The 23,500-nt window shown below is 32.2% G+C and overlaps 6 protein-coding genes across 7 annotated transcripts; 3 read left to right on the plus strand and 3 right to left on the minus strand.

Annotated features, from left to right (window-relative positions):
- Positions 1-5: 5 nt before the first annotated feature.
- LOC101490822 (uncharacterized) lies at positions 6-3,053 on the plus strand (the record flags this gene model as incomplete). Its single annotated transcript, XM_004500413.4, has 2 exons — positions 6-1,122; positions 1,226-3,053. Coding segments are annotated over 2 exons (2,778 nt in total), but the record flags the coding sequence as incomplete, so codon positions are not given.
- An 880-nt stretch (positions 3,054-3,933) lies between these two features.
- LOC101493957 (NDR1/HIN1-like protein 6) lies at positions 3,934-5,339 on the plus strand. The gene has a single exon (XM_004500363.4). The coding sequence runs from the start codon at positions 4,321-4,323 to the stop codon at positions 5,089-5,091; it is 771 nt and encodes a 256-aa protein (XP_004500420.1). The 5' UTR covers positions 3,934-4,320; the 3' UTR covers positions 5,092-5,339.
- A 172-nt stretch (positions 5,340-5,511) lies between these two features.
- Positions 5,512-7,452, minus strand: LOC101491146 (pentatricopeptide repeat-containing protein At4g25270, chloroplastic). The gene has a single exon (XM_004500414.4). It carries the CDS (start codon positions 7,419-7,421, stop codon positions 5,850-5,852), a length of 1,572 nt encoding a protein of 523 aa, XP_004500471.3. The 5' UTR covers positions 7,422-7,452; the 3' UTR covers positions 5,512-5,849.
- A 2,775-nt stretch (positions 7,453-10,227) lies between these two features.
- On the plus strand, positions 10,228-12,636 carry LOC101494282 (protein ROOT PRIMORDIUM DEFECTIVE 1). Of its 2 annotated transcripts, none has more exons than XM_004500365.4 (2): positions 10,228-11,130; positions 11,203-12,636. In XM_004500365.4, the coding sequence occupies exons 1-2, from the start codon at positions 10,612-10,614 to the stop codon at positions 11,878-11,880; spliced, it is 1,197 nt and encodes a 398-aa protein (XP_004500422.1). In that variant the 5' UTR covers positions 10,228-10,611; the 3' UTR covers positions 11,881-12,636. The 2 variants fall into 2 exon arrangements, with proteins under 2 accessions (XP_004500422.1, XP_004500421.1); XM_004500364.4 differs by having other exon boundaries at positions 10,229-11,903; positions 12,102-12,636.
- Positions 12,637-15,183: 2,547 nt separating this feature from the next.
- Positions 15,184-15,983, minus strand: LOC101494805 (uncharacterized). The gene is made up of 2 exons (XM_004500366.4): positions 15,646-15,983; positions 15,184-15,562 (listed from the first exon to the last, which is right to left on the minus strand). The coding sequence occupies exons 1-2, from the start codon at positions 15,824-15,826 to the stop codon at positions 15,351-15,353; spliced, it is 393 nt and encodes a 130-aa protein (XP_004500423.1). The 5' UTR covers positions 15,827-15,983; the 3' UTR covers positions 15,184-15,350.
- A 3,139-nt stretch (positions 15,984-19,122) lies between these two features.
- On the minus strand, positions 19,123-23,494 carry LOC101495133 (probable metal-nicotianamine transporter YSL7). Its single transcript, XM_004500367.3, has 6 exons — positions 23,086-23,494; positions 21,881-22,044; positions 21,447-21,544; positions 21,202-21,336; positions 20,755-20,944; positions 19,123-20,354 (listed from the first exon to the last, which is right to left on the minus strand). Exons 1-6 carry the CDS (start codon positions 23,474-23,476, stop codon positions 19,254-19,256), a joined length of 2,079 nt encoding a protein of 692 aa, XP_004500424.2. The 5' UTR covers positions 23,477-23,494; the 3' UTR covers positions 19,123-19,253.
- Positions 23,495-23,500: the final 6 nt, after the last annotated feature.

The following is a 23,500-nucleotide window of genomic DNA, read 5'->3' on the forward strand; positions in this document are numbered from 1 at the left end:
GTAATGACATCGACAAGTTCATTTCAGCAGAACTACCTGATTGTAATTTATATCCAAAACTTGCAAATGTTGTTTCAAGTTTCATGCTACATGGTCCATGTGGATCTTCCAATCCAAAATCTCCGTGCATGAAAGATGGCAAGTGCTCAAAGTATTTTCCAAAGGATTACCAATCTTCAACTATAGTTGACGATGAAGGTTATCCAAAGTACAAGCGACGAGATACTGGTTTGTCCGTTTTGAAAAAAGGAATCAGTTTGGACAATAGGTTTGTAGTTCCATACAATCCACATTTGTTGATGAAATATCAAGCACATGTCAATGTTGAGTATTGCAACAAGGGAAACTCAATAAAGTATTTGTTTAAGTATGTTAATAAAGGACCAGATAGAGCCACAATAGAGATTTCAAACCGAACAGAAAATGGCCAGGTACTTGATGAGATAAAACAATACTATGAGTGCAGGTATTTGGCCCCGTGTGAGGCTGTTTGGAGAACTTTTGAGTATGACATCCATCAAAGGTGGCCTCCTGTTATAAGGCTTTCATTTCACCTTGAAAATGAGCAATCTGTAATGTATTCAGAAAATTATTCAATTCAATCTGTTGTGGCGCGTAATGAAGAACTTGACACAATGTTTTTGGCTTGGTTTGAGGCAAACAAAAAGTATCCTGAAGGAAGAGAATTGACTTATGCTGAATTTCCTACAAGGTTTGTTTATATAAAAAATAGCAAAACATGGCAGCCCAGAAAGCAAGGTAATTCAATTGGAAGACTTACTTATATTCCCCCAGGAGGTGGGGATGTTTATTTTTTGAGACTCCTATTGACAATACAAAAAGGGTGCACAAGTTACAATGATATTAAGAGAGTGGATGGCACAACACATAAAACCTTTAAGGAAGCGTGTTTTGCACTTGGGTTGCTGCAAGATGACAATGAATTTGTGTATGCTATTACTGAAGCAAGTCAGTTGGCCTCTGGACATCAATTGAGGAGATTATTTGTTATATTATTGTTCATGAATTCAATGACAAATCCTTTTGTTGTTTGGGAAGCTACATGGAAACTTTTATGTGATGGAATTTTATACGAAAAAAGGAAAATGTTAAACAACCCAGGTATGCAATTAAATATTAAATACTATATATATTAATTTTGTGTTATTATTATTAATATTTTACAACACTAACTATATGATTAAAATCATTCTCTTTGATTCAGGCCTTCAAATAAGTGACGATGAGTTAAAAAATATTTGTTTGGTTGAGTTGGACAAACTACTTTTCATGAGTGGTAAATCTCTTAAAAGTTTTAAGACCATGCCATGCCCTACCCATTCAAATATGAATCAATTTGAAAATAGGTTCTTGGCTGATGAATTAAACTATGACAAAGATGAGTTAGCTGCAACCCACATCTCATTATTGTCATCCTTAACCGCAGAACAAAGGTCAGTGTATGATCAAATTATTGCTTCTGTGATGACTAATTCGGGAGGGTTTTACTTCTTATATGGATATGGAGGCACAGGAAAAACATTTATCTGGAGAACTTTATCAGCTGCATTGAGATCCCAAGGTTCAATTGTTTTAAATATTGCCTCCAGTGGGATTGCAGCTTTATTATTACCTGGAGGAAAAACAGCTCATTCCGCATTAAAGATTCCTTTGGTTACAACCGAAACATCTACATGTGACATCAAACAACGCACTGATAGAGCTAATCTTATCATACATTCTAAGCTTATTATATGGGATGAAGCTCCAATGCTAAATAAATTATGTGCTGAAGCTGTAGATCGTACTTTTAGAGATATCATGAGGACTGTAGATGAGGCTAACCTACATAAACCATTTGGTGGGAAGGTAGTTGTTTTTGGAGGTGATTTTAGACAAATATTACCTGTTGTTAGAAAAGGTTGTAGGCATGATATAGTGGCAGCTTCAATAAACTCATCTGAATTATGGAAATACTGCAAGGTTTTGACATTATCAAGAAACATGCGTTTAACATCTGCAGAACCCAATGCATATACTAATGACATTAAAGATTTTGCAGATTGGATGCTTGATATTGGAAACGGTAAACATGACTCAAATGAGTTAGGGGAGAGTATTATTAATATTCCTGAAGACTTATTGGTAACAAATTCCCAAAATCCTCTATTATCTCTGTTTGAATTGACATATCCACTGCTTTTACAGAACATAAACAATTTGAAATACTATGAAGAGAGGGCAATACTTGCTCCGACTCATGATACTGTAGATATCGTTAATGATTATATTTTATCATTAATTCCAGAAGAGGAAAAGGAATACATTAGTTCAGACTCAACTGTCCTTTCTGATGAAAATTGTGCTGTGCAGGGAGATTGGTTCACACCAGTATTTTTGAATGACATGAAATGTTCTGGAATTCCAAATCACCGATTAAGATTAAAGATTGGTGTTCCAGTCATGCTTTTGAGGAACATTGATCAAGCTAATGGACTATGTAATGGAACAAGGTTGCTCATAAATGAATTGTGTACAAATATTATTGGAGCAACTGTGATCACGGGAAAAAACATCGGTGATAAGATTTATATACCAAGGATGAATTTGGTTCCATCTGATCCAGCTTTCCCATTTAAATTCCAGAGAAGACAATTTCCATTGTCGTTGTGTTTTGCAATGACCATAAATAAGAGTCAGGGTCAATCTCTTTCTCAAGTTGGTTTGTATTTAAAGCGACCTGTATTTACTCATGGTCAATTCTATGTGGCTATTTCACGAGTAAAGTCTAGGGAAGGATTGAAGATTGTTATTTTAGATGAAGAAGGAAAACTATGTACCGACACCAAAAATGTTGTGTACAAAGAAATTTTCAATAATTTGTAAACATGTATACGACATTCTTTTTACGGTTATATTTGTTTATTGTAAGTTATTTTTTGTATGGAATTGAATTGATGATAAAATTCATATTATGTCTTTAATGTCAATGTCAATAAAATTATGTCTTGAATGTCAATGTTAATTCAAATTTTTATATTATATAACTTTATTATAACAATATATTTATCAATATAGTAATTTGTATCCGTGCGACGCACGGGTTACTCACTAGTATATATATATTCTATACTCCTCTTTCTCTCTCTCTCTCTCGCTCTCTTTTTCTCTCGTGTATAACATCATAGTTATGACTTTTTCTCTAGATCAGACGCATTATTATTATATGGTATGTTGAGCTGAAGAAGCAAGCATCCGTGGAACCTTCTAAACCTTTGTGTGCATATAATATTTGTTGATGCATTTTATTACATAAATATTTTAAAGTTATTTCAAAAATTGATATAATAAAGTAACATAATGGTGAAATATAATTGAATGGACATGTATAACTTTTTTACACTAAGTTAGTTTTTTTTGGTAAACACTTTTTTACACAAATTATACATATCAATTAAATTCTTAGTATTATATTTATATGCGCAAAATTGTGATGCAAGCTTATTATACGAGGGGAGAGTCGGAAGAAAATAATTATTTTCATTTGATTTGAGATATGTATTTACACTTCAAATTATGTTCGAAATAGTGAAATTTATAATTTTCAAACTCGTTTAGCGTATTATATATGATTTGATTCGGTCCCTTCAGAGAAAATAACTTGTATACTTTGATCTCTTTTATTAATGAGAACGACTCTGTGCAATACAAAGAAATTAAGCAATTTGGTGTTTGATATTTATTATTCAATTTGCTTTTACTTTATCATATAACTTTACATTTATTGGTTTCACTTGACTTTTTGGACAAGATAACGAATGTGTATATATAAGAACGTTTCCACAGCAAATGGACCAATGATATGTAAGAATGGAGATAGTACAAACATATTTGTATATATACTAGTATTAGTACTTCGATTCCAAGCTAAAAATACTGATATGTATTAGTTAGTTCGATGGCATTCCATAAATTTCATCAGTATTATTAATAATCAACTATGAAATATTTGGCACATGTGATTGGTGATCCTATCTATTATCATACAAAATAGAACCTGATAGTGATGGATGGTGACCCTTTTAACCATTCAATTCGAACATATGAAATGACCTTTTCCTATATATATGAACATATGAAATTGAAAAGCTTCAAGTCTCTATATATGCAATGACTTTTTCCTCCTATACATATTCATGTTCACACCCACCTTCTTGCTACACTACACCCCATTGATTAATTTATATAACAAGAAACTGTGTCAAACATTTGCAGTGATCACATATACTTCCTAAGCCACCTTTTCTGATAACAAAAACAATGATGGCTGATCATCAGAGAATTTACCCAGCAAATGACGTCGAGGCTCAAACCAAACCTACAGTTCCTTTGGTGACTCGAAACATGGCAAAATCTGATAGAGGCAGTCCTTGGCAACATGCTTACAGTCCACCTGTTCCGAAACGCCACTTTCCAGTGAGGCATTCCATGCCACCAAAGAAGAGAAGAAGTTGCTGCTGCAGATTCCTGTGTTGGATCTTCTGCATATTGCTGATTCTTATAATTGCAATTTCCATCACCATCGGGGTACTCTACCTTGCTTTTAGGCCAAAGCTTCCCAAATACTCAGTAGACAGATTGAGAATAACACAGTTCAATCTTTCTGATAACAACAGTCTCTTTGTTACGTTCAACGTGACAATAACTGCTAGAAACCCAAATAAGAAGATTGGAATAAACTATGTAGATGGAAGCCATATAAGTGCTTGGTATAAGGACACAGAACTGTGTGAAGGGTCTTTGCCGAAATTCTATCAGGGTCATCGTAATACAACCGTGCTTAATCTGCCTTTAACAGGTCAAACACAGGATGCAACTGGCTTAGTAAATACGTTGCAGCAGCAGCTGCAAGAGGCGGGTAATATCCCACTTAATATTAAAGTCAATCAGAATGTGCGGGTTAAGCTTGGTAAGTTGAAGATCTTTAGAGTCAAGTTTCGTGTTAGGTGCAGGCTTGTGGTGGATAGCCTTGGTGCTGATAATGATATTAGTGTTTCAGACAGTAGCTGTAAGTTCAGGCTTAGGCTATGAATTCATTTGTACTTATTTAATAGTAGAATATGTGCCATAGTTATAAATATTAATCCTTGTTTTGTTCTTTTATGGTTTCCTTCTGATGATTGAGATTTTTAATAATAAGGGAAGGAGGATCAGGTGTTCCATCAGCCCTTTGAGATACAGTTCTTGTACATTGATTCAATTCTTTGAGCCACTTCTCACTCATATTATGTATAGTTATATGATATATACTATTTATTCAATCCCAAATATTGTTAGCTTTTTCTGCACTCTGTAAACACTAAACACACAGCAGAGTAATTTTAAGATGATATCTTTTACAAACCTTTTTTTGGCAACATATCTTTAATATGTTAGGTACATGTGTTTGTTCTCTATGCTATCTTCACCTAATTCATTCTCCAACAAGATATCGTTGACTTTATCCAATACTTAAATTTTCAAGTGTAATGATATTTTACTACTAAAACTTGAGTTTCAAACGCACCCAAGTAAATTGACAGACAAAAAGCCAAGGGGGGTGTTCAATAGTTTCCTGATTATTCTGACTATGGTCTGTTTTGTAAGCATGTTTATTATTATACACAAATGACTAGTTTAACATATCTGATTCTGATGAAACGCAAGCATATGTTTGAGAAGATTCTTCTTGTGCTAAACAAAAGCTTTCACAAGAAACATGTGGTACAAACCAGAAGCTGAATGGATTATGTATCAAGCACATGTGGTGATTCAAGAAACACACATACATAGTACCTGTGGTATTAAGTCTAGTGATCCAACCCTCTTTCAACCATCATCATTCTAATTCTCTCCATATCTTCTAATCTGCCTGCGTTTTTATAGATCTTCATAAGCAGTACAAAATTATGTTCGTTGTCTGGCTCTAATTCAAAAAGCTTGTTTGCAGAAATCTCCCCTATAGTTACATTGCCATGCAAAAGGCATGCATATAATAAAGCTCCCCACAGAGTTGGACCAACAGTCTCAGAGTCCATTCTATCAATGATGTTATAAGCCTTTTCGATCAGTCCTGCTCTACCACATAGGTTAACCATACAACCATAATGTTCCATAATTGGTTTTATTTTATACTTTTCACACATTAAAGCAAACAATCTCTCTCCATCCTTCACCAAACCTAAATGGGCACAAGCTGATAATAGTGAAACAAATGTTATTTTATCAGGAACTTCACCAGCTTCCTCCATTTTCTCAAAATAACCAATGGCTTCCGGGTGTTTACAATGAGCAGATATTATGGAATTCCACGAAACAACATCCCTTTCCGGCATTAGATTGAATATCGAACGCGCCTTATCCAATCTTCCATGATTGGAGTACACAACGATCAAGGAATTAGCAATAGACAAGTTCCATTCAACACCTCGCCGGATCACCCATCCATGAATTTGGACCCCAACATCCAGCGATGACACACCAGTAAGAATCACAGATATGGAAAAAAAGTCAGGCCTTTTCCCTTCCAAAAGCATTTGGCGAAAAATGTTGATTGCCTCAACCTCAAGGCCATGATGAACATAAGCTGCGAGCATTGAGTTCCATGAAACCGAGTCTCTAAAAGGTATCTTATTAAAGACCTTTCTTGCCTTAACAATGTCACCACACTTAGAATACATGTCAACAAGTGCATTAAGAACAAACCCATCATTGCCAAACCCGGAACGAACAATATGCCGATGCACCTCTTCCCCAACTTGAACCGACCCAATCCCACCACAAACTTTAAGAACTCGAGGGAAGGTAAACAAGTCAGGTTCAACACCCTCTTCAACCATTTGGAAGTAAAGTGCAATGGCATCATCATAAAGACCCAATTGGGCATATCCAGATATGAGCGAATTCCATGGAAATGCATACATATCCCTCTTAGTCATTTGATCAAACAGGTCATGTGCATCATCCATATGCCCAAATGAAGCATACAACCTAACAAGTTTAGATGATATACCAACGTTTCTATGCAAAAGGGTAGGTGGGATAAGGCGGTGAAGTCGGATACCATGATTAATTGCTTGGAAACGGTAACAAGTTTCTAATAAAGAAGCATAGATTTCAGTGTCAATTGTGATGCCTTTTTCAATTGAACCTTCAAGGTCATTGAGGACTTGTTCAAGTACTTGAAATTTAGTTTGGGGAAATGGTTGTTGTTGAATGAGAAGTGGGGTTGGATTTGGTTGTGGGTAAGAAAATGTGTTTTTTCTTCTTTGGGTTTCCCATTTTCTTAATTTCTTAAGTTTCTTGTTGTCGTTGCTCTTCTTTGCAGAGCACAGACTCATGCGGTTTGAAGAAATGCTTGGTGTGGCTATCATTATTTTCATTTCTAAATCAATCTTTTACAAATTATACTATTTTTCTTAGACTCCCTATTATTTTTTAAGGCATAATAAGGACACATAGTTATACAAATATAAAAACTTATCATTGAAATTGTATAAAAATTTGTGTATTTAATCTAAAATTTAAATTTTGTTTTCAGTAACATAAAATTTTGAGTAAATACCACCTATAGTTCTTTAACTTAATTTCAGTTAAGGATTTAGTCATTTATCTTTTTTTTTCTTTCGGTTTTGATCCTTTATATTTTTAAATAATTTCACGCTTACCCTTTAAGTGAGGTTCTGTTAAGAAAACGTTAGACAATCCCTCATCCGTTTTATCTTCATTTAGATTTTCTCTTCCATTTCTCTTTATGTTGTTTGGTTTCTGTTGTCATCTCCCTTCTCCAAATTCTCAAATTCATAAACCCTAACTTAAATAAGGATGAAGAATGCATAATTTATAACTCATAACTCAAAATTCATCCATTCATAAGTCATAACTCAAAATTCATTCTTGCTTCAGGTGGTACAAAAGACAACAAATTGTTAAGACAAAATCTCAATTTAAATAATATTTTGATGATGATTAAACAAAAGATTGATTAAAGATTATTAATTATGATTCTAAACGTTTTAATATTTAACATGTGCATTTGAGTGTGTAAAACAAGATAGGTATCAAACATCACAAATCAGATCTCATTAAAATCAAAGAAAGCAATTCTGGAAAACGAATATTGGTCTTGAAGCAATTCTGAAAAAGGAAGATTGATCTTGAAGTAGTTCTGGAAAACAAAGATCAATCTTGACTTATTGCTGAGAAACGAAGAACGATCTTCGTTTATGTAATAATCAGTTCTCTTCTGAAAGATTGAATCTTGGAAACACTATTCATCTCATATCCTCCTATAGAATAAGCAAGGATCAATTTAAGTCATATTTGTTCCAGATTTCAAAGAATCAAAGACATGCTTCATTAAAAGCATAATACAAGATCATTCTTCAAATGAGGCAAATGCAAGTACAAAGCCATAACTGAAAATGCAAGTACAAAGCCATAACTGAAAAGTACACTACTAATTGTACTTGTCTAAAACATGCACACGAGACTAAAAAGCATGCACTCAACTCAGACATTTGTCACAATCACAAAGTACAAGATAGTTCATCTCACACAAATTCGAAGAACAATCTTGGATCTCAAGAACGTTCTTGGATGCAACTGTGATCACTCTTGCTTTTTGGCAGACTTTATCCAACAACTATTTCATGACAGCTGGCCCTATTTCAACGGTCATATGAGCTATCACAAGCTCTCTTGAAGTATATAAAAGCAGTTTCAATATGAAGAACAAGACACAACTCAAAGTGCTAAGAAAAACATCAATCATACTCAAGTGTCTCGATGTCATTCTTAGAGCTTGGTGTTCTTAATCTTTGTGTTGTGTTAGAATCAGTATCAACTGAGTTCTATTTACAGAATCTATTTCTCAAACAAGAGTTGAGAAAATATCCAGATTCTAAATAATCTCAAATCCACCACTTTGTAACTCAAGGTTATTTTGTCAACATAATCTTGAGTAACTTGCAAAAATCATTTCATGTTTTGAAAGGTAACTTATTAAAGCCTTTCTAAAATAGTAAGGTAGAATTGAAGAAATCATTTCTAGGTAGAAGGGTAGAAACTGTGTAAAGACCAAGATTGATATGTGAAAGAAGTGTGATAACCAAGAACAATCTTGCCTTTGAGCACATAGTGGAAAATCTCATTCTAGTGAGGACTGAACGTAACCCGTGTTTGGGTGAACCAGGATATATGCTTGCGTAATCTTTCTATCTCTATCTCTGTTTACTTTATGCTTGATAATCAGATTTCATTTTGATAAAATTGATATTGTTGTTTTTGTAACAAACCAAGATCGATCTTTGTTATCACCAAGATCAATCTTGGATTAAATTCTTAATTCAAATCCCCTTCCTTATAATTGACATTGTTACTTCACAAATGGCATGCAATTACCAAAATAGAATGACAAATACATAATAAACATAATGCTGACTTGTTCCTAATAAACAGAATGACAAATACATAAACAAAATGATATATCAAAGAGTTCTTAATATCAAAAAGTGACAGTTCTTCCATGTGACTATTCCTAATATTATTTCCTCCATGTTTTGAACTTTGGCCTAAAAGTTCTTGGTTGAGCTTGTGCATGCTAAAATTGAGCTTGTGCAGGTTGGGACTGAGCTTGTGCATGCTGGAACCGAGCTTGTGCAGGTTGGGAATTGTGAATTTAGGAGAGTGAAGACAAATGGAAAAGTTAGGGTTCATGAATTTGAGAATTTGGAGAAGGGAGATGGCAACAGAAACCAAACAACATAAAGAGAAATGAGAGAGAAAATCTAAATGAAGAGAAAACGGAGGAGGAGGAAATTTTTAACGTTTTCTTAACGGAACCTCAGTTAAAGGGTAACTCTGAAATTATTTAAAAACATAAAGAACCAAAACGAAAAAATAAAAAAAATAAAAAAATAAATAAATAAAAGACTAAATCGTTAACTGAAATTAAGTTAAGGGACTATAGATAGTATTTAGCCTAAATTTTCTCTTTTGAATCTTTAATAAGTGTCCTAAATATAAAAACTCTAATAAACAGTGAAACTTGTTAGTATTACATATTTTTTAAAACAAAAATTCAAATAAATATTATATGATAAAAGTATTCGTAAAAGAACTAAATATAAAGTTATTCATTAATTTAATCGAAAAATACCGTATGTGAGTTTAAGATAGTATGAAGTATTTCTTTTATAAAAAATATTACTTCTAGAAATAATGTCTTCTTGAAATTTAATTATTTCATTTTTCGAAAGTTGGCCCAAAACGGATGCACCAAGCAGTTCTGCTTTGACAGCAACGGGCTAAAAGAAACACAAAAAACACTAATATGTTTGTTTTGAAAGATAAATTAGACAATTTCTATAATTTTGCATAGCAGATAAATAAGCAGAGAGAGAGTTTTTTTTTTTTGTTGTTGTAATCTTTGCGCTTTTCAGACATCAATTATAAGAGAAAATGAAAATTCTTGTTTTCGTGCCCCTAGTGCCATGAATTTATGTTGTCTTTTAATCCCTGAACCTTTTGTTTCATTCCTTTTTTAAACACGAGCCTCAGGTGTTCGACGAAATGTCAAACAGAGTTTGCATGAAAAAGTGGTTGCTGACAGCAATGGGCACTCACATTGTGAACTTTCTAACCAAACACAAACAACAACAAGCATTTTGTGTTTCCATTCGATCAAAAACAACTTCTATTCAATATGTAGAATCGAGAGCTAGAGACCCCACGTTTGAGAAACTGATGGATAAGTACAAGAACCTTCTCAAAGTCATTGCCGTTCAAGACCTTATCCTTGCTAACCCCAAAAACCAATCAGTCTCTATTGAATTCCTCTCCAACCTCTCTCAGAAGCTCCACCTCAACCGTGGCGCCACTGCTTTCCTTCGTAAGTTTCCTCACATCTTTCTCATTTACTATGAGCCTTCCAAGTTACAGCCATTTTGCAGGTTAACCGATGCTGCTCTTGATGTCTCGCGCCATGAAGCTGAGGTCATTAATGCTTCTTTGCCTCTTGTTGTTGAAAGACTTGTTCGGATATTGACCATGTCTGCTTCCAAGACGGTTCCTCTTAGAGCTATTTTCAAGGTTTGGAGGGAACTTGGCCTTCCCGATGATTTTGAAGATTCGGTTATATCTGCTAATTCTAGTGTTTTTCAGCTATGCGATGCGGATGAACCGAATACTCATTTGTTGAAGCTGGTTGCTGATGTTCCCAGCAATGGTTTTAGAGCTGCTGTTGAGGATTGGAGGGTTGTTGAGTGTTGTAAAGAGGAGTGCAGTGTTGATAGGATGGAAATGAGGTTTAGTTTCAAACATGGGTATCCTCCAGGGATGCGGTTGACCAAGAATTTTAGAGCCAAGGTGAAGGAATGGCAGAGTTTGCCTTATGTGGGGCCTTATGAAATGGTCAGTGAGAAGAAGAAGTTGTCTAAGGCTGGAATGATGGCGATGGAGAAACGAGCAGTGTCGATTGTTCATGAGTTTCTGAGTTTGACAGTGGAGAAGATGGTGGAAGTTGAGAAGATAAGCCAATTTAGAAAATGGTTTGGAATTGATTTAAATATAAGGGATTTGTTCTTGGATCACCCAGGGATCTTCTATTTGTCGACTAAGGGTAAAAGGCACACTGTTTTTTTGAGGGAAGCTTATGAAAGAGGGTGTTTGATACAACCAAATCCTGTCTATGAAGCAAGGAGAAAGCTACTTGATCTTGTTGCTTTGGAACGTCGGGGTTTACGTGCTGTTAATTCCAAGTTGCAGGATAGAAGCAGTAGCAATGAGGTTGAACAAAAGGACAGCATGCAAAGAGATGATTCATTATCATCTTTTGACTAAAGCATCATTCCATTACACGCTAGGTACATTGTTTATTTGCTTTTCATTGTCCAAGGTTGCTTAACTTTCTTGTGTGCTGTTGTTCGTATATAAGGACCAAGAAATGAAAATGATACTACACTACACCTTTTATTCTATCTTGGTTAAATGCTCTGCATAGACAGTTTGTGTATATAGGAAGACATCCTAATTAACGAGAAGTATTTTCTGTACTGGAATAGTTGGATGGATGAAATCTGAGCACAGGCTATCTTCATCTTGTAACTCTGCTTCAGCTTGTTCGGACAACATCATGCATAACTGTTACTGGCTTTTTATCACATTGAAGGATGCAAAACTATGCTTCCTGTTCATCTTCATTTCAACATTTTGGCACATAAATTTAAGGTGCTAGTAAGCTTATCATTTTTAAACGGTTTCGAGAGGTGTCAACATATATTTGATCCAGGCGATATGACGGCGTGATAATCAAATATGGCAAGAATATGCACAGAATGTTGGAAACCCCTGTGCCAATATAAGTTATAAGGGTGAACTTGTTATTTAGTTCTGTTGCTATGCTATGGTCTTAGAAGTAGCCTTAACAAAAGAAATGTATTCTGTACTTTGTATTTTGGATAAAGCATTATATTTGAAAATTTTCTAGAACATTATGTTCCTACAGAAGAAAATAATATTTGTATTGAATTCTGCAACCAAATATTATTATATTGGCGCTATATTATGCTCCTTAGTGAATTACTATTTACTATTTTATATCAGTCATAAACTCATCACATATGACTTGGTGTTGTGTTGATCGCAATAGTTTTTTTTATCTGCTTTGAGCAAATGCTACACATTTAAATTTTTCTTTTAAAGGTCAATAAGTTAAAAAAATATCAAAGATAATATCATGATAAATAGGAAGAAGATTATTTTATAAAAACTCTCCATGAGAGAGAGGAGACGAAAAAGAAAAGACATGAAAGTTGGTATAGCAAAACCATTATAGGGAGAGTTTTGTCTATCTTGCTGAATGTTGATTTGTTTTCTTCCATCACTTTCACATCTCTTTTCCTGTCTTATCACATTATCCATTATATCTCTTGTTTCATTTTCTTCCCCCCTATCACATAAAGAGAGATGCAACATAAGAAGAAAAAATTGGTTGTCCGGAATCCTCAAACTAAAAGGTAAAGACTAATTCTTCGAGGTACAAAATCTATTTAAAGGAGTGATCTCTCTCAACAAATATTCTTTCATACCCGCTACATAGGTTAAAAATCAAAATTGAAATGTTCTTTCAACAAATGATTTCCCATAAGAATATTTTTCTACCAAAACAAACGTACCATTTCACTAATGAAACAAATTAATAATTGGAAATGATCTTTAAAAGTGAGTTTATATTGTTTGGATGATAAAATATAGACTTGATGTACTCCTTTAAGTGTCTAAACAAGTAGTATATTTTTGGGTACCAGTAAAAAAAAAATTGTGTATTTTTAATCCTTACAAATATACTTCTTCTTCACGTCCTACTTATAAGAGGCATTTTAGTCACTTTTTAGTCATAAATATAAGAACCATAGTACACTTTTAAGTGCATTAATTACTAAACTTCCATTTATACCACTAATTTAATGTGAGTTTTATTTTAACTAAAAAAATATTTTTTTCTATTATTCTCTATGTCCCAAAATAATTGTCACATTTGACTATTTTACATAAATTAAGAAAAATGATAAATGAAAAAAAGAGAATAATAATTTTACTCCAATATTCTTATTAATCATTGATGTATTTCTATCATCATAAATGCAAAATAGAGAATAATAACTTAAAAGTGAGGCGCATTGTATTAATTAAAGATTACTATTGAAAATATTAATTAGAGTTGCATTGGAAATTAAAAGCGAATTTTTTTTTTTTGGATAATTTGATTTTTATAAATACAACAATTATTGTAGGATGAAGCGAGTAAACTAAATTTATTTAATAACTATAAGGGATATTTTTGCAGAGAAAAATTAGCATGAACTCATTTAAATATGTTATGTGGTAGTGATTTTGTCTTTTTTTTCTTATAAACAAGACCAACGCAAGTATTTCTTATTTTTAATCCATGTTTTATCCTTTCTAAAATTTGTCCATCCCTATAACATGTGCTACAACTAGGCACCACCTATTTATATATATAAAATAATAAATTTAAAAGTTATATTAATTATAATTAATATAATAAAGTAATAATAATTATATAATAATAAAATTAAAAAAAATTAAAATTATATTTTTTATAAAAAATATTATAATTTTTAATATTTAAAAAATATTAAATATATTTAAATACGTATATAAATATAAAATATTAAAATGACAATAATATTATTAGTGAGGTAGGTTCAGATGTTGATGTGGAGTGAATATCAATACCCTCAAATCCATCCCCACTCCCGAATTATATTATATTGGAGAAAACTCACACACATTCAATTAAAATGGATTTTTCCTACCTAAAAAAAGATAAATTTAGATGAATATCTACCTGTACGAATATTATTATTATCTCTAATTACGACAAATAAGTATAGAAAATTTTGTGGATCTCACTCTCACCATAATTGAGTCTACTACTCAATACAAAAGATAAAAATTACCAATTACTTTCACAAAAATAAATCCTAGCATCTGTAAAATACATGCTACTCCCCATATGTCACAAGTCTATTTTAAACACATTAAAAAATTAATAAAAAATAAATAAATTATGTTACTATCTATAAAATATAATTCAATTAATAAATATTAAACTAAATATCATATTTTAAATTTAAACTTGAGACTTTATAATAATGTACAAACTTTTTAATATTTTATCTATAAAAAAGATACTAATAAATTATTTTATTAAACTACTTAAAAATGATACTTTTTTGAAACTTTTTTTGTTACATTGAAAGTGAAGACGGAAGAAGTATTATATACATACAGCTTAGGTTTTGATAACAAAGATCTCCAATTAGTGCTACAATTGAATTTTGAGGTCAAAATATATTTCAAAATCCAAGTTGGGAGTCAAACATACTATAAAACATTTTCCAACGTATATGCAAAAGATCAATCTCGGTGCATACATATCCAATAGTAATGCAATCATGCAACTAATTTATGCTAAACCCAACTATCATAAAATAACATATAAGCTTTTAGTTTAATAAAGGCTAAAACTGGCCCTTGTGGTTCTTCCATTATACTTTGCCTAACCAAAAAGTGATTTTTTTAATGAAAAAAATGGTTCCTTTTTAGTAAAGTAGAATATTCAGGAACATAGATATGAAATTATAAACCATTGTTCTCTCACCCACGATTGCACCTTTACAGCTTCCACATGAAAAAATTGACAGGTTTGTCGCTTCCCAAAAACAAAAAACAAAACAACTAGTAATATCCATTAAAAGCAACAAGAACCCTAAAAATTGAAAAGATCAACAAGTAGATGATAATAAGGATGTCTTGAAAAGTCGAATTTTTTTGAGACAAATTTGTGCCTTCTCAAGAACCAAATCGACCCTATCTTTTCTCTTCCTTGTATTGGGAGATTGAAGCTCAGAAGTTTTCCCCTTCTCCATTACTACTTTTTTTTCTCCGTCTGGTAAAGCAAGTTGTATTCTTTTTGTTTGCTCCAAGCTGGTGGATTCTGCATAACATAGAATAAAAAACAACATCCTCAAAAAGCACAACAATAAGAAGAAAAATAAAAAGAAAAAGAAGAAAATGAACCTTGTGTATCTACTAAATAAGCGAGGGAGGTGTTGTTTTGGGAAAGGGGGTGTGATTGAAAATGGGAGTATTGAAGTTGAAAGATGAAGGAGCTAAGTTCTTGTTTGAGGATGTGATGTTGATTGGGATAAAGGGTTTGAAGCATCTCCAACTCTTCCTTTGCTTGCTCTAATTCTCCCATTGAAGTGACTGTGACTTTTCCACTACTTTGTTAATGAGGTGATGGAATTGGAAGTGGCAACAAATGCCACAAAAAGAGGGAGGGAAAAATAAAATAAAATAAAATAAAACATCATTGGCATTGGGTTTTTCAAATAGAAGACGCTGCGAAGTTATGTCTCTTTTTGTTGGGGGTTTCCAAGGTTTATTCTATTTTATTTATTGGCGTATTTGGTGGGGCGATTTCAATACTTTCATAAATGTAAAAAGGACAACACGTTATTTTGAAAAGAAACTCAAAGTAGTATTTAAGAAATAAATATATTTTATAAAGAGTGATATTTTACGTATATAATTTAATTTTATAAGGATTAATATAGACATTAAGACCAGTGAGTATTATTTAGTCTTGATTGTTGTCTATATTAAATATTGAAGGAAAAAATTAACCTGTGTCTCAAAAGCACATGTTAATAATTTAAATGTAAAATTTTTATTTTAAAATTTATAAATTATAATAATGATATATATATATATATATAAATGATTTTTTTATATTCATTGAATATATTATTTTTTTTCTTTATTTTTTATTTTATTAAATTATTAATATATCACATTTATTATATATTTTTTATTTTGTTTTTTCTCAATATATCATTGAAGTGTTTGGGTGTTTATTGATAATTTTTCATTAAATTATCAACTCTTCTCAATTTATCGTTGTTTACTGAAGTAGGAAATTGAAATGCATGATTAGTTTAAATGGTGTATTTTTGAAATTAAGGAGAATCGTTGTAGTTTTGCAACAACAAAAAAACCTACATTTGTCATTTATTAGAAGCTTTCATTTTTATTTTTCACTCTTATTAAGAAAAGTTGATAGGGTATTTAATGTGTTTAATATTCTTAGAAAACATTTATATTTGAAGACATTAAATTTGATTTTTCATATGATAAGACAAATTATTAGTACTAATAAGAGTTATCTTTGAGGGGTAAATAAATACACCTAATAAATTGATAGAATATTTATATTTAGCAACAATTTTTTTATAAAAAATGATGGTTATATATAGGAACAAAGGTAACATGTATGTAACTTTTTAATATGTGATTTTTCCAATAGTATAGTGAAACCAAACATACATAAAAATATGTCTCTTTCACAATCCTCGTTCAACCGCATGTGAGAAGTAGAACCATTGCACACATTCAATATTCGTTTACAAGGGAAAGTCCCAATATTGAAAATGCTAGCAAATGCATGATGACACTGAACACAAGTGCCCTTAAGGATATTTGTTTAGAATCCAAAATATAAATTTTGAAGTAAAATTGTATCATAAGTTGTGTATTATTTTTATTCAAAGTATAAATTTTGATCATTTCAATACTAAATTTCTATTTTTGAGTCTTTAACAAGTATTAGTAAAATATTTGTTAGCAAAACCACCAAAACCCTCTTAACTAATCCGCTTACCATTTATTACACACAAAATCCTACGTAGATTCATATTACTATGAAATCTTATGTTTGATTTAAATTGATTTATATTTATTATTGCATATAATATCTATAAATTTTATATCATTGATATGTTTCAAAATTAATGTAACGTGAATCTTAGATAAACGAAATAGTTTTTATGTATTTTATTTACATATTAAATGAATTCATATTGTTACATTTTATAGACATGCTAACTTTCGATCCAACATTAAATTTTATAATATATATATATATATATATATATATATATATATATATATATATATATATATATATATATAGATAAGAAAGCAAGGAAACGGACAGAGAAAATATATATATATATAGTTAAGAATAGGGAATTTTTGCAACTATATTTCCTTTTAAGAAAATTCTAATATACCCTAGTTTAAAATTAAAAATGACCAACTTTTTTTTTATCTTCAGAACATTACAAGGGAGATGCAACCATGTATTTATTTATTTTTAACAAATAAAAAATATTAATTTAATAAATAAAATAAAACTAAATTATATTAATAAAAATTAAACCAAATATATTAGACGAGGAAAAAAAAATACATCAATGTTAACGTGGTTGAGTATATATGCTAGTAGCATTTGCATAATGTTTCCTACCATATATACTCAACTACATTATGCACAATCTTCAAATATAAAAGTGTTATGGTGTGTTACAATCTTCAAATGCAGATAATCAAGAAAAGTCACCCAAAAGTAAGGGCATTAAAACAAAAATGAACACCACATAAAAAATACCAAAAAAGTGAGGGTTATGTCGAATCTATGGTCATAATAGGAAACATTATACACATTTATTCAACCGCATTAACTTTAATGTATTTTTTTCTCATATTTTGTTTGATTTTATTAATATAATTTAAATTTAAATATACTTTTGGTCCCTACAAATATAACTATTTTCAATTTCGATTTTAGTCCTTTAATTTTATTTTATTTTTAATTACATTCTTGCAAAATGAAAAACTTTTAATTTTGGTCCATGATATCAAGTGAACGTTACAAATACGCTCGCAAACACCATAGTGATATGCCACACTTTAATTAAAAACTAGTAGGAGTATATATTATTTATTTATTTGAATTTATAATTAATATTGTACATAAATAAATGGTTTTCATTATTTGTGATGAATTAAAATAAACTTTACTCTAAATAAAACAATTGTTTCCTCATTGTATCATTTTCCTCGATTTCGGTGTTCACACTCGCACAATACAATTATTATATTCCTCTATTCATTTGAAAATTCGATTTAGGGATTTAGGTATTTCTTCGCGTGTTCATCTTCATCTCCATCATCACATGTTCATCTTCATCCGATGAAAAATTGCAATACAACATTGGAAAATAATATTTTCAATTGATTTAAGGTGTTCAAAATTGATTTTTATTAAAAATGTAAAATAAACTATGATTCTATACACATCCACGTAAAATGTTGAAGTATTATATCACAATAAACCCAGCCAGCCACTTAAGCTTCAAATTCAATTTCATATCTAGTTTTGAATTTTGATACAGAAACAATTCTATCCAAACAGTTCAAATACATCAAAATCAATTTTATAATATTTTTTTTTTTGGTTTGAGAGTGGTGAAATCAGCAATTTTATGTTTTAGAATCACTTTTGGCTTCCATAAAATTGGAAAAGAAAAATTGCAGTTTAATTAACTAGCCCAAATTCTGTAGCAAAACGCACATAACAGGAAAAAAAAACTCACAATTAGCTCTTTAGATTATGATTGCCGAATCTAAAACATATTGTAGACACAACATAACTTAAAGAAGAGTGATTATCCAATAATTTCATTCATATAAATTGCTGAGATAGATAACTGTACAAAATATCACAACAATATGAAATGTTCTTTTGAAAATGAAAATAAGCAATTAATATGAATGATTCAACTTCAAGAAGCTAAGAACGCATCAACCTTTGCATTAGCTGCTCTAGACAAGAACTTCATGCAGATAGGTGGCTGCACTCCAGCAAGTGCAAGAAACGAGCTAGGAAGTGACCAAATTCCATCTCCACAAATCAAACCAGAAGCAACAGCTGATCCAAATGCATCAGCCTTAGCCTTATCAACTCTCTGCCAAATGAACAAGATCAAGCTTCCAACACACATATCAATAGCAAAATAGCTTCCAATGTAAAAGGGTATTGCCATTGCCATAGGAACAGGAATAAATTTGGCCCATTTCTTTCCAGCCAAGTCGCGAACGAGGTTGATGATCATGGCTCCTACGAAAAACACACAGCAAAGTACGAGGCAGTTTTTCGGCAGAGCCGAGAAACCATCCACTCCTAATATTGCCATGTTTCGATAAACGAGGGCGTAAGGTGCAGGGTATGCTGATCCAGGATGACCAAGAGTAACGAAAGCTTTGTAGAAAAGCCAGAAAACACAAGGCGATATAATGCATCCCATAGCAGTTCCAATAACTTGGCTCACAAACATGGACTTTGGTGAAGCTAATGTCATGTAACCTGTTTTGAAGTCTTGCATAAGGTCAGAAGCTGTTGAAACAATGTTCATCATGACACCACATGCAGCTAAACCAGCTAGGACACCGCCGTTAGACGCACCGGCCCATGAACCGATAGTGAAGATGGCCAATTTTCCATAGGTGGATGCTAAGGACCAATCCGTTAGTCCACAACCGTAGGCGTTGCAAAAAGCTAGTGCCGGTGCAATGATATAAATGCAAACAATGTAATACCATTTTAGCTGGTGGAAAATGTGGGGGAGAGTGACAATTGAGATTATTGCAATTGTAACATAGCCTGCAATAGCAAACCAGGGGGGTATTTGATCTTTGAGGAACATCTCGGTTCTGCGCTTGTCGTCATATGAAAGTGTAGATGGCATAGGAGCATTTGGATCATTGGATGGTGCTCCTATGTCTTTTTTGTTAAACTGGTTATACAAACCGAAAACAGTGCGGCCAAGAACTTTCACAAAGTTGTATAGACCATCACCAAGAATCATTGCTATGGCTATGAAAACCTGTGGGTTAAAGAATGTACAATTAGAAGCCAAAGAAATAAAGTATCAACCAGTCACATGGTTAAAAAATATGTAGATCAGAATATGTCCAAATACCTATTGTTCCAATGCAATTAACTATGATTTAACTTTATGATTATAATATGTAGAGTTTAACAGGTATATACTGTTAGTGTAAATCAGTTTACACTAACCTCCAATGAAAAACCATCATTTTCCCATATCATACCATACACCAGTTTCAAAATACTCTTACACAAAAATGGGTGATGTGGCAAAGTAGTGATTTTTTATTGGCCGTCGGTGTAAAATTGGTTTACGCTGACGGTGCATACCCTTTAAATCTTAATATGTAAGCATGCAATTTGAAAAAAAAGTGAAATGTGGAAAGAAAACTTACTTTGTAACCTTGAAGACCATGTAAGCTGCTTTGTTTGAGATCAGCAGAGTACCAGTCTCCTTTTTTAGCATCGATGAGAGGCCACATGACACCCCAAGAAAGGATTCCACCAATAAGTAGAGATATATTGATTATATATGGACATATCATCCCAACTCCCACATAGGTAGCCGAAAAGTCGAAGTAGAACCTGTTATGTACATACATAATTAAAGGTCGAAAAAGAAAAGGAACTAAACACATACAAGAGATATATAAATTTGATCTGTTTTATAATGTCAATATTGTCTAAAGAAGTTGCCAGTTCTTCTTACTAGTACTATGTTTGAAAAGATAGATGTTTCAGCCAATTTTTTATATTGTATGATTTATTATTATTATTCAAGTAACAGAGTTAAGTCCTTTTTTTTAATTCATTAATTAATAAAATAAAGGTGAGACACATACATTTTTTGATAGGCTTCTAGACCAAATGCGGGGAAGCTTGCAAATCCACAAGCATCACCAGCAGTGAAAAACCATTGGAAGAAACCCCACAAGAAACTAAAGGAGAAGAACTTTCCCAGTGCTTTTACTTGCTTCCTATAAAAGAAAATATGTAAAAGGTGAAATTAAAGAGCATTCAAGTTGATGTGTATATTTATAAAGAAGAAAAGAAACGTGTATGCAACTAAAAAGGCATGAATACTCACTTTGCTAGTTTGGCACCCTCTGTTGTATGGAAACTGTTGATAAGGTGAGCTGTTGCAGTACCACTTGGATATGTCAATCTAAAGTCCACAATCATAATCTGCAATAATAAGGAACATTAAAACAAAATGTCAATTCAAAATGCAATAACCAAAGAGCTTAGATTCTTTCATAGAAAAGCTGTATGCCATGAAACCAAATATTTCAATGAGACATTCAAATTATAAACTAGTCTACATTAGTGCATGTTTGGAACGACGATGAGTCTGATGAAAACTAGTGGCACTGTGACTTTGTCATACTCAATGTCAATTCAAACATGCACATCATAGCGGTGCTGCTGATTACATTAATTAAGTTATATCAAATTCAGCTACATTGAAAAGTTTCTCTCGTAAATACATTATTCATTATTGGATGCAATTAGTTAGTGTACCTTTCGGAGTGGAACCACTGAAAACAAACCAAGAAAGCTAACAACAAATAGAAATGAAATCATCCATCCTAAACCAGGACTCTTAGTATCTATGGCAGTGCTAGCATCTGGAGATTGATCTGCAATAGCTGGACTCATTGCAAACAAATAGCTTCCAAAGCCACCTACACAAGCAAATCAAATCAAAGATGTGTCAACAATAAAGAAGGTATTTGCATAAGAATTACAATTAACTATTAGAGCATCAAATATTCATCCAACTTAGAGTTCAAGTAAAAAAGGTTCTAGTCATTCCAATGAAGAATCCACATTGCAGTAAATTAGTAAAGTACCACTTTAATTGACAACATTTCTCAAATAAGGTCAAAACAGTAAATTAACATGACACAGGAACTTTAAAATACTCGAACTCTATTGTATTACCATCTTGTCTAACCCTGTTTCAATAACAGAAGTGAAACATGGATATGGCCAAACTTGTCAAAGGTGTAGATAGGAGTACTACTAAGTAGATTGTTCTTATAAAATATTCGGATCCTTCAATATGTCACAAGGTGTCACTATAATGATTATAATCAGATAGTTTAGTCCTCGGATATGTTTTTCATTTGTCAGAGGCACAATGTTATTTATGTTTTGATACATTAAAAGACTGTAAAGATATTGTCTCACATTTAGAAAACAGACTGAAGGTTTACCAACATTTATATTTATATAGTACTAGTGTTACTTATTGTGTTTAAATTAATTCTTAAACATGCACAAGGTATGTGTTTAGTATTCCTTCATTCAGTCAGAAACTTATCCCTCGTTTCTAATATAAAATACTTGAGGGAATCAAAGAAACACAAACTATATAATAAAATATATTGACTCGTAATTAAATTAAAAATAACACTATTCAACTTTTCATTTTTCAAAAGGCAAAGAGACAAATCACTACCCAAGAACCCAGCAGCAAAAGGGTGAAGGGACCACCACCAACAGAAACACAAGATTTGGCAGCCATCACCATCGTCAGTAATATAAAATTGACAGTGGGGCCCACCTCCATAATGCTACACACTAAACAAGAAAACACATGCAATGCAATATACAAATCTAAAAAAACCAGAAACCCCAAATTCACAGATCAATTAAAAATAAAAACTTTTTGTTAAAAACAAAAAAAAAAGAGGTAATTGTAATTAGGTTATTATAATTACCGCTGAAGGCAATGCCACTAGCAGCAACAACACACGTTTGAATAACAGTATTCTCCTGTCTGGTAAAAGGTTGATTAAGCAAACCCGATTTCGCTAAAAGCTTAGTCCACGTCTTCACGAAAAAGAACCCTAACAACCCAGCGGAAACATTCAGAGAAGGTATAATACCAGTGGTAAGATTAAGCTTCATCACGATGAACGAGAACAAAACCGACAACACCATACTCACGAATATTGCTCTAACCGTAACCTGTTTCTGCCACGTAGGCACTGATTTCCCTTCAAACCCTCTCTCTACTGAAATCTCCTCGATTTCATCTAACATCGCGCGAGTGTCGTCGGGCCCTTCAACGTCGCCGGCGACGGCGCGTCGGTAGGGTTCGGAAGCCATTTGATGAAATGAAGAGCGGGGTGT

This window comes from Cicer arietinum, chromosome 5 (assembly GCF_000331145.2).
Source record: "Cicer arietinum cultivar CDC Frontier isolate Library 1 chromosome 5, Cicar.CDCFrontier_v2.0, whole genome shotgun sequence".
NCBI lineage: Eukaryota > Viridiplantae > Streptophyta > Magnoliopsida > Fabales > Fabaceae > Cicer > Cicer arietinum.